Raw genomic sequence first — 15,118 nt, 5'->3', positions numbered from 1 at the left:
TGAACAACTGCTATCTTTCTTCAGCTAGGAATACTTGGTCTTGGATTTTGGATTATTCGGGGGTATATTCTTTTAAATTTTTTTAAAGCTTTTGACCTGTTCTAATTCTTGTTTTCCCCTATATTCATCTCTTTGGAAGGCAAAAGATCCCCCAAAAGTTATTGCTTTCATATGGCTGATTATGCTTAATAAAATCAACAGTAATATCCTGTTGCAGGTGCGTGTGATATGCTATTTGAATTCTGAAACAGTCTTCATTTATTTTTACATTTTGCCAATGCTTGGAGAATTTGGAGTAATTTATTTGGTGTGATGGAAGAATCTTGTGTCTCTCCTGCATTGGTGGAGGATTGTTGTCTATTTCTTTTCAGGGATTTTGTAGAAGGAAGGAGAGGATGACATTATAGAAATGAGGTATTTTTCCAGTGTTGTGAGGATTCTGTTTGGAGCATAAATGCATGTATTTGTTCAGGTAGAAAATTGAATTGATAGCTAGTTTGAGAGAAGATCTATTGCCTGACTTCTTTATGGTCTGTTGGGTTCGCTTGCTTTAAGGGAGTTAGTTTTTAGGATATTCAGCCAGATTGGAGAAATATTCTGCTATGAATTTTATGTTTTGTTTTTGCCCAGTTTTTCTTTTATTAATTTGTTTTTCTGGATTTTTCCTGAATTTTAGTGGAACTGATATATTTATCCTTTTTTGTAAATTCGCCTCTTACCATTGAAATCTCGTCTTTTGTTAAAAAAAAAAAGTTTTTGGAATGCTGAGCATTTTGCTATTTTGTGGACACTTTGGCTTGAAAGGAACGCCAGAATTTTTATAGACCAGAAGACGCCTGTCAGCTTTATTTGGGAGAGAGCTACAATTTTGGCTTCCTTTTGGGCTCACTCTTTTGAGGTTTTTGAGGGTTGTTTACTGTCTGATATAGATAGGGAGTGGAAGGCAGCGTTGATCTAAATCTTTTGTGTTTTCTCTTTTCTTGTTTTTGATTTGTTTTGGACGACGCCTTATCCTCTTTCTCTGTAATTGTCTTCTTCTTGCTTAATGAAAAATTTGTTCTAAAAAAAGGGATCTTCTGCTTTGTGTAGTCTTCCTGTTTTGATGGCTGTTTGGATCCTCAATGTTTCTTAAATTTGTTTATCGATACAGGAAATTATTTTTATTGGTAAGCATTGTGTCATAATGGGTAAATCTACTTTGGTAAATCAAAGCTTCTTGGGGGTAGAAAGAGAGTGTTTAACACTTTAACTCATAGCTGCACTTTAAATGTAAAATATAATTTGAAATTGTGAAATTGAAATCAAACACTCTCTTTCTCTATCCGCCCCCCCCCCCCCCCCAATGTTCTCCTTTCTCTTCCTTCTTCTCTTCTTCTGTTCATTTCTGTGTTCTTTTTTCTCTTCCCTATTTTATCTCTCTTGTCCATGTCCCTGTAGTCTTATTATTACATGTTCTTTGTATTTTAACTAATATAGCCATTTATGAGTAAATTGACTTGGAATCTATGGTCTTTGCATTCATCTAAAAGCTAATTTGGTGTTCTGGAGAGCAGTTGTCTATTGGTAATTGTAGTGTGGAGTGCTGTTGATGATTTAGTGCTATGGAATATAGGCAATGAAATTATTGTGCTTTCCATGCCTGATTCCTCTGTCACCCAGAATCTTTATGGAGGTTTCCTCTCCTTTTGCCCCATTGTTTCTTTCCTTTTAATGGCAGAGGTGGGAGTTCAAGTGACAGCTCTGCAGTTGGAGAGAGGCTTCTATCCACGCTGCTGACTGAAATAGATGGTTTGGAAGAGGCTAAAGTAAATATTGAATTTTTAAAATTATGTTATGGCCTATTTTTTAGTGAACTATATGTACAAGAGACTGGATATTACAATCGTTTTCCCTATGTTATGGGTTTCTGCTTATTCTTTCCTTTTGTAGGGGATCCTTGTTTTGGCTGCTACAAATCGCCCTCATTTAATTGATCCTGCACTTATGCGTCCTGGACGCTTTGATCTGGTAAGATTTCAGTCTTGAATTATCTTTGAGTATAATGCATTTGGGAATTTTAAACTTCTGATTTTTAAGTGGGTGGTTCTGTAGCCAGGTCATTTTATGTTAGGTATTAAATAGTTGGAGTGATGCTTTGGTGGCATACCAGATGTAGGAAAAGGGTTGAGAATATGGAGAACAAGAACAATATGTTGTCGAACATTGCTGTTTTCATACCTACTTTGGAGACTAAGAGTTTTTTTTTTTTGGACCCTGAAAAAAGAATATATTAAAGGGCATCAAGGGGATGCCAAACCGTAGTACAAGAAATCAAGTTGAGTAAGTCTTGAACCATTCACCTACTTTGGAGATCGTACCAAATTGATTATCTTTACTTTATTATAAAAATGAGTAATTATGGGTTAGGCAGCTATGAATATCTGTTCATCATGATATTTGGTTTTTACAACACATGAGATGGTTATTCAACCCAACTGCCAAATTGATAGCAAGTCTCTTGTGAAGTTGAGTGGTGTCAAAGTTGCATTGTTTCACACTAAGGCTTGTTTGGTTGGCTGGAAAATATTCTCTACCCTGAATATATATTCCATTGTTTGGTTGACAGTAATATGCTTGTGTGAAATTTGTTATTTTCCTTTTCAAGTCAAAATAAATTCCATTACATGAAAAAGAAATAATTTTTATTATAATCTTAAGCTTCCAATTGTTTTGCGCAAGACGAAACATGTCTTTGTCTATCCTAAATATGATTTTAAAATTTAAATAGTTAGATTAAAATTTTTATAATTAGAGCATAACAACAACAACAACAACAACTAAGCCTTATGTCCCACTAGGTGGGGTCGGCTACATGAATCCTTCTTCACCAATTTTCCTTCGATAGATTTAGGGCTATTAAATCCTTATCATCTCATTCAAAATTATTTTAGGTATACCCCTACCCCTTCTATTGCCCCTCATAATAACGAATTCACTCTTCCTCATTGATGCACTATTTAGCCTATGTTATAGGTGCTCAAACCACTGGAGCTGTCCCTCCCTTATCTTCTACAAGAGTTACACCTAACTTACTGTGAATATGCCCATTCCTTAATTTATCTTTTAATGTTATACCCACTCATCCATCTTAGCATTCTCATATTACCAACTTTAACTTTTTGAATATGTTGTTTCTTAGTTGCTCAACATTTTGATCCATATAGCATAGCTGGTCTTATAGCCATCCTATAGAATATCCATGTTAATTTTAAGGGTATTCTCCAATTACACAACACACTTGAAGCACTTCTTTATTTTACCCAACCTAATTTAGCTCTATGCATTAAATCTTCTTAAATTTCTTCTTCAACTTGCATACTAGATTCAAGGCATCGAAATCTACTAATGTTACTGTTTTCTACATGGTTAAGTTTAACTTTGTCTACAATATTCCACCCATTATGACTGAAATTAAATTTCATATATTATGTCTTATTTATACTTATCCCAAAGCCTCTAGATTTTAAATTTTCTCTCCATAATTTTGACTAGATCCTACTTCACTCCTAATTTTATCAATCAAGACAATATTATCTGCAAGTGAAATACACCATGGAACTTCATTTTGAATACCCCTAGTAATTCCATCCATCACTAAAACAAAAAGAAAAGGACTCAGAGGAAATCCTTGATGTACACTTATTGTGATTGGAAATCCCCTAGTCTTTCCACCTGTACTTCTAATGCTAGTCATTACTACATCATACACATCCTTAATGACATCAATATACCTAGTACTTGCACCCTTTTTTTCTAAAACCAACCATAAAACTTCCCTAGGTATCCTATCATATGCTTTCTCTAAGTCAATAAATAGTAATACTATATGCAAGCTCCTTTTCTTTTTTCTAAACTTTTCCATGTAATTAGAATATATATTACAAAAAAAAATTCAATTGTTACATTTTATCTATACTGTATGTGTTGAGAATAATTAATAAAAAAGGATACGCTTTCTCGATTTTTGAGTATCTTTAGTAGATGTCTAATTTTACTTAGTCGCATATTTATCATGTTTTAAAGAATTTTTTAAATGCTAACCAAACAGCAGAAAATCTTTTTCCAAGGAAAATAATTTCTGATAAATATCATCCATGGAAATTATTTTTGTCTATCCAACCAAAATGAACCCTAATGTAAATATTACGATCCAACAAAAATCAAGTTAAAAAAATTCTAAAAATGTAGTTTAATCGACAAAGGTATTAGCTCTATGTATATAGGTTGGTCTAGTCTAGGATGAGTCCTACACTAGAAATGAATGATGTTAACCTTGGCAGGCATATAATTTGTGGTGCTTATAGATATCCTACTAAAGGCTCTATCCACGATCACAATAGTGAACTTAGCTTCTATATGATATAGGAAGGTGCTTGGAGATGATTATAGATTCCTAGATGAGTAATCTATACATTAAATGTGATCCTTCCTTGGCAGAACAAATTATTTTCTAGGTTCCAATGTTTTCTTAGGTTTTCTTCCTGGCAAGGTGACAAACTTGGCACCTCATCAATAAGATTTTTCAAAACTCGGTAGAGCTTGCTTTGCTGGCATTGTTGCTTGTTCAGTTTAGGATGAATCCTGTATTCTACCTTAAACCTTATCTGGGATATAATTAGGGAGTGCTAATTGATATCCATATCCAATGAAGGCTCTATTAGGGAACTGAGCTTGTATATTCTAGAGAAAGGTGCTTGGTGATGGTTCTAGATTCCTAAATGAGTAATCCATACTTTGAGTGTGGTCTTTTTTTTTTTGGTAGAACAAATCATCTTTTAGATGCCAATGTTTTTTTGATAAGTTTCCTTCCTAGCGAAGTGACAAACTTAGCCCTTCATCTATTGGAGTTTCCCAAACTTGTTATAGCCATTGTTGTTTGTTTGCTTCTGTCTACCTCATTCTGACTTCTCACAAATTTAACTATCGTGTCTCTTCTACTTCTCCCTAGCAAGTCATATCTCTCTCTTTCAATTGACGCTGCCTCGTTCTCTCTCTTCTGTAGCAATCTCTCTCTCTCTCTCTCTCTCTTGATGTTGTCTCCAATGACCAGTGATGTGATATCATTCGTGCAGGCTGTGGGATGAGGCTTTCTTGACCACTGCAACAAGAAGAGTGCTTGCATCCCGGTGATCTATCTCCTGTTGAAGCAGTCAACAACAATCACTAGCAGCAAATGACAGGCTTTAGTGTGATCTCTGCAACCCCGACTAGGTTTCCGGAAACCTTAGCTTGTATTTTTCCCCCCATTATCCCTTGACAATTAACTTGTTAATCAACAGAAATCTATAGTGGGTTTGTTTTCCTTTTTATGAAGTTGACAATGAATATTTGGGTTCTAATTGGTATTGAGAATTTTTTTACCAGCTTCAAGTTGTTTGTTCATTGGCAGGGGAATTAGCTGTATGTGTAAGACAACTATTTTTTCCCTTTAGGGTGGAGGGATGGATGACCATGGTTTGGGTGCCAGATTGGTTCAGGGGTTGTACACTTCCATGTGTTTGGAGCATGAAATTCAGACATTGGATTTGTATTTGTGCGGATTTAGAAAAAAAAGAGTAGGTAATCGTATTGAGATTCTTTCAAATCCATACAAATCCAAATCCAAGCCCCTAAATCCATGCTCCCCAAACACATCTTTCTTTTATCCTTTTTGGGGTCAATTGGAAGCTCTCACTGAGCCTAGGCCTGGGCTAGATAAGGATTTATTGAAGATGCATATATAAGGATGAGAAATCTGGATTCAAGAAGATACCAAAATGATTGAAGTTGGGGTTGATACAATGATGATGAACTAATAGGGTTTGTTTTCTGTAAAATTGTCATGCCAAATTTTGTCCACGTTGTCTGTTAATTTGAACATCTTTTCATATTTACTTAATATCTTTGCATAACTTTTACCTTGTCAGAGATGTATAATGAGATCGCAACATTTAAAGGGTTAAAAATACAAACCAATTCACTGATTCAGGGATTAAAGCAGTATTCAAAACTTTACGCTCGCTAGGTGTTTGATTTGGAGAATCACATGCCTAGATATCCTATGCTCCTGCGAATAGGATGTCATTCCTATGGGAATTTGCATTCCCATCAAGAGATGAGAATGTTTTTTTGGCAGAAAAGATTCCCAGAAGTCCCAGGTGCCCACTTTGTAGTATTTATGGGATAAACAAAATGTAGGCATCAACCAGGAATCCTAAGATTCCTCTAAACAAATGACTGGTTAGTTTTACCAAAAGACACTAAAGTCACAGAATCAAATGAAATTAGCCACCAATGCTTCTAGCAATTCACCAACCAAATAACCACATCACAGGAAAAATCACTGTTATAGTCCAACCCTTTGCCTGAAAATTGTCTACTAACAACCAACTTTTGCTAAGGTAATCTCCACCTTCTAAAAACCCGCAGAATCAAGCACCTAAACCAGAGAGTTGAGTACCTACAGAAAATGTTGCGACTACTAAAAGAAGCAAAAGAAAACAATCCAGAATTGACACAAGCAGTTAAACAGACCATTACTCATGGAGAGAAGTGATATTCGCCAATAGAATACAATATATAGTGCGATCAGTGTCCAAAAAACCTATATAAGCACCTGGAACTCTTTATTGCACTGAATTGCATCCAGGAATGCTAAATAAGAACAGGCCACCAGGACTGAGATCAGCGTAAATACAAACCAATAATCTTTGCAGCATCACATGAGAAAGTGGGTTTCTGCTTAGTGTCATGGACCCCCAAATTAGACTTAATTAAGGGGCCACGCGGCACTTGTCGAGACTCTCCATCGACAGAGTCGGCCAATAATTACATGTTCAAACCTGCAAACATGAGCACCAGATAAGTTTCGAAAGCCACACGTAATCATGAAAGTATTAGTACAAACAATAATGAATCATGAAGGCAAGAGATGTTCATACTCAATGATAAATAGAACTATTTATTTTATTGAATTAATAGGACAACCATACAAGTCATAATGCAAGTAATTTGATATCCATTATAAATCCCTGGAGAATACATGTAAAGCCATCTCTCCTCCCCATTTAACCCACATCACATTTTCACCCCCTAACACTCTCCCACTCATTTTATCGACGCCCTCATCGATTTGCTGTAAGAAGTCTTCAATCTTCGGGTTCTGTTGTTGTTGTCTCGAAGTTCATGAAATCTTGAATCTTCTGTGTGGCATGCTAGAAGTTTTCTATCATCTCCTTACTGTTGTTGTTGGCAACCTTCGTCATTTACTACTTGTCTGCAAGGATCTCCTTTTACATCTTTGGTCTCTTTCCTCTATACATCCACTGTGCAAGGTAACTATGGCTTTTGGATTGTAATGAGCTGAAAAGGTCTCTTGTTGGTTGTTGAGTTCTTTTGGGCAATGAAACAAAATATAGCCATATCAAGTAGTTGCACCTAATTCTTCCAATTGACATTGACAAAATGGCGTAACTACTATTCTAGTAGTTCATGAAATATCTTCGTTTGTCCATCTATTGGTGGATGATAGCTTGAAGAGATGTGAAACTGCGAACCGCAGATTCTAAAAAATTCTATGCAAAAGTTGCCGGTGAATCTTTAGTCTCAGTCACTAACAATATCTTTGGAAACTCCCTAATACTTCCCAACATTCTTGAAGAATAGTTATGTCATCTCCTCTGTCGAACACTATTTCGGTGTGGGTATATACGTACCATATTTCAAAACCCTGTCTATAACCACAAGTATAAATCTTACATCTCAAAGGGTTCAGGAAGAGCTAGTATTTGATCTCTTATAATAGCATCCTTCAAGTCATCAAAGGCTTCCTAGCACTTCTCCATCTAGTTCTTCCCTTGACCCTTTGTTTTGTCAAAGGAGCAATTCTCCTCAAGATTAACTTGCCAGAACGTGCAGCGTTCACCCTACTTACCCTTTAGCGCTTGGCGTGATACCCCGCCTACCCTTCTCAGGCTGGTGTGGCACCTTGCCTATTTTCCTGGGTGCTTGGTGTGAACCATTACCCTTTCTCTACAATGTTTAACTAGCTAGAGCATGCAGTGTTCACCTTGCCTACCCATTAGCGCTTGGCGTGACACCCTTCCTACCCCTCTTTGGCACTTGGCATGGCACCCTGCCTATTTTCCTGGGTGCTTGGCGTGAAACATTACCCTTTCTCTGCCATGTTAACTTACCAAAGCGTGTAGCGTTCACCCTACCTACCCTTTAACACTTGGCGTGACACCCTGCCTACTCTCCCGGACGCTTGGCGTGAACCATTACCCTCTCTTTGCAGTCTAGTGGAAGTCCTCCGATCACTTCACCATCAAATTGTCTTTGTTTGTTTGTGAATTGGTAGGTTTTTGGTTGATTTCCACCATGTGGCCGTCAAAAGTGAGCGAGAGCGTTGGTTGTTAACCTGCCCCCTTATTGGTATCGGTTATCAACCTTCAAGACTTCTGTGCCATCGCATTTAACATAGTACTCATCTCCTGCGAGTTGTTCTAAAACTGGTTCGTTATGTTTCGAAGCTCGACCACCTATTTGAACTTCTCATTCAAGGTGTCAATGGATTCTTTGACATTCTCTGCACGCAATAAAAATAAACTAGAATTTCAGTTTACTCTCGTAGGGAGGCCTCAAACTCGATTGGCTCTTCCCGTTGGGATGCAAGGGATGGCGTCACACCCTCAATGTGTTTCAGCCGATTCTGAAGGCTTCCAACTGCTCACTACTCCTCTGTAAGATCTCAAGCTCTATTGGTCTTTTCTCCAGGGATTTTATATGTGGAATGAATTTCTCAAGTTCCACAATTCTATTCTTAAGATTAGATACACTATAGAGGTTTCCTCTAGTGTTTTCTCTAGTGGCCTCAAACTCTATTGGCATGCCTTTCTCTTTTGTCAATTATGTCCCAAACCCTTGGAGTTCAAAGAACTTTGTCTTCAAAGTTTCAAGTTTTGTCACTCTTGCCTCAAGCGCTTCAAAGCACGCACTCTGTCTTTACAGACTTTTATGTACCACTCATGGTGCTCACACACACACTGTGCTCTGATACCAACTGTCACAGACCCCCAAATTAGACTCAATTAAGGGGCTGCGCGGCACTCGTCAAGTCTCTCCCTCAACAGAGTGAGCCAATAATTGCACGTTCAAACCCTCAAACATGAGCACCAAATAAGTTTCGAAAGCCACTCGACCATGAAAGTATTTGTACAAACAATAATGAATCATGAAGGCAAGAGACATTCATACTCAATGATAAATAGAACTATTTATTTTGTTGAATTAGTAGGACAACCATACAAGTCATAATACAAGTAATTTGATATCCATTATAAATCCCCGGAAAATACATGTAAGGTCATCTCTTCTCCTTACTTAACCCACATTACATTGTCACCCCCTAACACTTAGCCTAGGTGTAAGGCTTCAAACCTTAAAAAAAAAATTTTGCCCCCTTGTTTGCAAATAGGATAAATTGGGTTAATGACGCTGTCATTTGGAACATAAATATTTATGCACGGCAAGAAGAATTGGGAATTAGGGCACTCCAATGATTCTTTTAAGGGCATATTGTGTGGGGTATTTGTAAGTTACTTTCTAAAATAAAGGGCTTTTGAATTTCAATTTTACAAAACACATAAATATAAATATCTTGTTCGGGTACTTTATTAAGAAGTTTAAGTCCAATTTCTTGAATAATAATTAAATACATTGTTAAAAAAGTTGATGGAAAATGACAATTCAGTGAGGCTACCCCAACATCCATCTCAAGGGTGGAGCAACTTGGTGATGTTCAGTGGATGTAGTTGGAACTCAGGGGAGCGAGGGAAGTAGACATTAGGGGTTTCCTTGAATGAGAACCAATGGTGTTATTTGGGAAGGGAAATTGGGTTATTGTAAATACCCTCTAAAAATCTCCTGGATTTTGAAAATCCTCAATGAGGTAAACAAGAAATTTTAATGATGACATATTTTTCATACCTATAGTGAATGAAATACCCTTGTAAAAGGGAGAAATGCTTTCTGTTGAGATTGTTAAATTTACTTTCGTATGGAGGATTTAGCTAAGTAGAAACTAACAGGGGGAGGTAAATTAAAGTTTGAGATCTTTTATAGAGGAACCTCAAAGCGGAATGATGAAGACTGCCAAACCAGCTTTCCCTGGAAAGGTGCACGGAAAGTGTGAGATCCTACGAAAGTAACCTTATTTTCTTGGGAAGCAGTCCGGGAGAGAATACTGTTGACTATTTATGGTGAAAAGGGTGGGGATGGGGAAGGTGCAAGTTAGAGAATACGTCCAACATCTCCTACTTCAGTCTTTGAGCAAGGGATTTTTGGGAGGCTGCTCTCTCAATGGTGGGTCTCTCTTGGGTGAGGGTTGATTTTCTATTGCCCAAAAATTATGGGTTTGGTTGGGCATCAAAATCTGTATAGAACAGAAAATAAAAATAAAAACAGCGACAACAACAACAAAACTACTCCATTCACTTTTTGTCTTTTGTTTTTTGTTTTTTTTCCAATTGTGCAAAGGGAAGGAGAGAGATATGAGAGCGCGAAGCATCTCTTTAATAGCTAAATGAGGATGGCTCAAACCTAGACCTTTTGGTACTACATGCTTTTCTTAATCTTGTTGACTTTTCAATTAGTGACTTGTGCTTGCGTTGGCATTCCCTTAGTGACCTTTAACTATGCTTGCTCCCTTTCTATTGGTTTTTTTTTTTTTTAAGTGAAAAAAAATACTTCACGCCCACATTCAGTAGAATGACAAACAGGTCACTAGGGATTTACATATAAACTAAAAAAAACCATCTCAGGCATCAAAACCAATAAAAAAGCCAGAACAATAATTCAAATAAATCAATCTAAACATGCTGTATGGTGAATTGATGGTGATATCACAACTCTGGCTTGCTGACATGAGCATTTTTCTCCTTGTTATATTTATGCCCCATCATGAAGAAGATGAAAAAAGAAAAGGGAAGATGGAAATTCATTTTTTCATTGTATTTTCTCTCTATTTCAAATGTTATTAAAAAAGTTTGTTTTAATATGATTGGAAATTAAGAAAATTCAAATGTTAATGATATATAAAATCAAAATTTTGTTCATGAATTTGTTATATATTTTGTTTTTTCTCACTCAATTACCAAACATGAAATAATAGATTTCTTCATGTTTTACTTTCTCTAATAATTTCCTAGTTCCAAACAGGATCTTAATGTTTTATCAGTCTACTGTTCTGATATGTTTACTGGAAAAAAAATTATTAGAAGAGTAGGGGGAATAAATCCTTATTCTTTAAGTAATTTATGACAACTCTGATACCATGTACAGCATCAACACTATTCTGTTTTGCTTGCCACTACTTCTATTTGATATTAAAACAGATAAAAGTTACAAAAATTCCCTCGGAACTTATATATTCTAACTCAGTTTCTAATTCAATTTTAGGTGCTTATCTTATGTATTCTGACCCAGTTTTTATTTCAATTGGTAGGTGCTTTATGTTCCGCCACCTGATTTAGAAGCTCGATATGAGATTCTTCGTGTACATACACGCAACATGTCAATAGCAAGTGATGTTGATCTCAGAAGGATAGCAATCGATACTGAGCTCTTCACGGGATCTGAATTAGAATTCCTGTGTAAGGAAGCTGGTATTGTAGCTTTAAGGGAAGACAAATCTGCCACTGAAGTGCGAGATCGCCATTTCCAGATGGTGAGAGGTTCACTAAGGCCGAGATTGACTAGAGAAGAAATTGATTCGTATTCATCATTTATGAAAAACCCGTCTTTGGAGTCTGCTGGCCGGTTTGATTGTAGAGCCAAAAAGGATAGCAAGTGTGTAAGGAATCAATTAGGCCTTTTTGGTCCAGTTACAATTAGTATCATCAGCTTCATATTGTATGTTGCAGCTAGGTATTTATTCATGCATACAGACGTGCACCATATGGAATTGCAACAACCTGAAGAATATAGCCAGAAGTGTCCTTGAACGTGGAAGCTTACCCCGTCTTGTGTATTCTTTCATCCTCATCGGCTTTCGGTTAAGAGTCATATACGTTTGTTCTATTAGAAGATAAATGAAAGTGGTTGTGCTGAAGAATGTGACATTTGTTCTATCATGAGCATTTATTTGGAACTAGACATTTTTTATACCACGATATTGGTTTGGATCTAAATTGCTAGCATCCCAGGTTTCCTCCAACTATTGATCAGTACCATTCAAATTTCTAGAAATCAGAGGCTAAACAATATTACTAACTGGAAGCTGATTAGAAATTCCAATACCAGATGGAGTACCTTCCTCCTTCCACTTGTATTTTGAGCTGGAGGAATTTAGGCTTGCCCTTTTTCATTACCAAAATCGCATTATTTGAGCCCCTAATTATCTAATCAGGAATCTAGTTACCACCCAAATCAACCTTATGTTGGAAGACCATAAGAGGAGATCCACCCTTTGGATCCAAACTGAAGCCCAAATCAATCTTTTCTGAAAAATGGGCTTGTTCAACTAAGTGGCTCAATTTAGTCAATAAAAAAAAACCTCTTTTTTCAAATACTTGAGCTAGGTCCAGAATGAGAAGTATGCATCCCCACCCAATTCTCTTTGTAGCCTCATCGCAAAATGTTGTTCTCGCTCCCTTTATATGCTGGGAAAGTAACAAAACAGTTAGCACAATGAATAAATTTTTTTTTAAAAATTAAATCTGTGACGAGTAAAAATAATCAACCAACAATAATAATAAATCACACACCACAATAGAAAAATCACGATTTTTAACGTGAAAAACTCCTCCAATGTGAAGGGTAAAAATCATGGGACCTATGAGATCCAATAAAATTTTCATTATAATAGAGGCAAAAATTATATCAGTATAATTACAAAAAATGCTCACAAACTTAGAGAAAAAAAAAATTCCCAAAAGAATCGCAATAAAAAAAAAAAGAATAAGCGAAAAGAAGTCACCCGAATGTAGTTAATATCAGTACTATAAAATCAGGGCCTCCAAAGTTCTAAAACAGATATCCACGATCCAAATCAAAGGTTGACAAATCCCGAACGTGCTCTCCAAATTTTAGCAAAATTGGACCACAAAAGACCTTTGATCGTCGAGTTGATGAAGACTACGCACCACACTACTGCTGCCTCACACATTGCCACACAATTTTTTTTCTTTACTGTTGTGGCGCTTCACACACTGCCGCCTGCTTTAAATTTGCCCTAATGGGCTTCCACGCACATGGGTCATTTTTTTCTTTTTTTAATGTTTGCTAGACCCAACAAATCTCCCCCTCTAGCCCATAAGTGGAAGGAGACATTCATTAAGATTATCAAATAATTTTGATACCGGTTGCCTCGGCACACAACTCAAGCTTCGCAGGAGGCACCACCTTTGTCATCATATCATCAACATTTTTATCAATGTGGATCTTCTCAAGTTCAAGCAAATTAGAATCCAAAACATCTCAAATCCAATGATATCTCACATCAATATGCTTTGATTTATCATGAAAGGTTGAATTCTTACTGAGATAAATAATACTTTGATTATCACAAAATAACACATACCTTTTTTAAGTAAATCCAAGTTCACGAACCAATTTCTTCATCTACAATAACTCTTTACATGTCTCAGTAGCTGCAATGAACTCAGCTTTTGTAGTGGATAAAGCAACACATTTCTGCAAGCTGGATTGTCAAGACACAGCTCCCCCTGCAAAGGTAATCAAATAACTTAAAGTAGATTTTCTCGAGTCCGAATCTCTAGCCATGTCAAAATCTGTATAGCTAACTAGAACAAGTTTTTTAGAACCTAAACAGAGTTTCAAATCAGTCGTACCACGAAGATACCTCATAATCCATTTCACAACATTCCAATGCTCTTTACCTGGATTAGAGAGAAATCTACTAACTACACCAACTGCATGAGTTAAATCTGGCATTGTGCAAACCATGACATACATTAAGCTACCAACTAAAGATGCATATGAAACACTTTCCATGTCTCTCTTTTCTTCATCATTAGAAGGAGAATGTTTACTACTTAACTTGAAATATTTAGCAAGAGGAGTACTTACCACTTTGGCTTTCTCCATGTGAAACTGTTGAAGTACCTTCTCAATATACTTTTCTTGAGATAATCATAACTTCTTAACACTTCTGTCACGTGAGATTCTCATGCCAAGAATCTGTTTCGCTGGTCCCAAGTCTTTCATGGCAAAAGACTTGCTCAAAACCTATCAATTCTAGAAGCATTGTGACCAATAATGAGCATGTCATCAACATAAATCAATAAAATAATGAAATCATCATTAGAGAATTTTTGAACAAATACACAATGGTCTGAAGTCATCTTCCTGTAGCCTTGTTGAACCATGACGGACTTGAACTTCTTATACCATTGTCTAGGAGCTTGTTTCAGGCCATACAAGCTCTTCTTCAATCTGCAAACATAATTCTCCTTACCTTTCACCACAAAACCCTCAAGTTGGTTCATATAAATTTCTTCCTCGAGATTGCCATGGAGGAAAGTAGTTTTCACATCCATCTGCTCAACCTTCAAATCAAGACTAGTAGCCAAACCCAAAACAACACGGATTAATGACATTTTCACTACCGGTGAGAAAATCTCCCTAAAATCAATCCCTTTTTTCTGACTGAAGCCTTTGACAAATAATCTAATTTTGTACCATGAGAGTGAAGAATTTTCTTCTTGTTTTAATCTATAGACCCACCAATTTTTCAAAGCTCTCTTACCTTCAGGTAATTTTACCAGCTCAAAAGTATGGTTGTCATGCAAAGATTTCATTTCATCTTACATTGCACTTAACCATTGTTGCTTCTGCTCATTTTCAATGGCTTCTTCATAACACTCATCAGTTAGAAAAATATACTTGTAGAGACCCGAAAAATATAATAATAAAAGAAATAAGGAAAAATGGATTTTGGCTATAGCAGGAGAAAACTAACGACGGTTTTTTGGGGAAGAAAGAAAACCAGTGCCGGTTTTGGCAAATTACCGCGCCGGGTAAAGGGTAAATGGTATAATCTGGGCAGGTTAAAAAGAAAGCCGGCGACTATTTTCTGAGA

General features: G+C 36.5%; 1 protein-coding gene across 3 annotated transcripts in view; it reads left to right on the top strand.

Moving 5' to 3' along the window:
- LOC131168628 (cell division control protein 48 homolog B) overlaps positions 1-12,206 on the top strand; it is a 62,387-nt gene extending 50,181 nt beyond the window's left edge. For 2 of the 3 annotated variants that reach the window (XM_058128215.1, XM_058128216.1), the window contains 3 exons: positions 1,718-1,805; positions 1,930-2,007; positions 11,522-12,206. In XM_058128215.1, the coding sequence (XP_057984198.1) occupies positions 1,718-1,805; positions 1,930-2,007; positions 11,522-12,019 (664 nt within the window). In that variant the 3' untranslated portion in view covers positions 12,020-12,206. Of the gene's footprint in view, positions 1-1,717; positions 1,806-1,929; positions 2,008-5,111; positions 5,407-11,521 lie in introns of those variants that run through there. The other variant, XM_058128217.1, reaches the window with a different exon arrangement.
- The last annotated feature ends 2,912 nt before the right edge of the window (positions 12,207-15,118 follow it).

This window comes from Malania oleifera, chromosome 11, assembly GCF_029873635.1.
Source record: "Malania oleifera isolate guangnan ecotype guangnan chromosome 11, ASM2987363v1, whole genome shotgun sequence".
NCBI classification, from domain to species: Eukaryota; Viridiplantae; Streptophyta; class Magnoliopsida; order Santalales; family Ximeniaceae; genus Malania; species Malania oleifera.
This window is presented reverse-complemented; position numbering and strand designations above follow the sequence as displayed.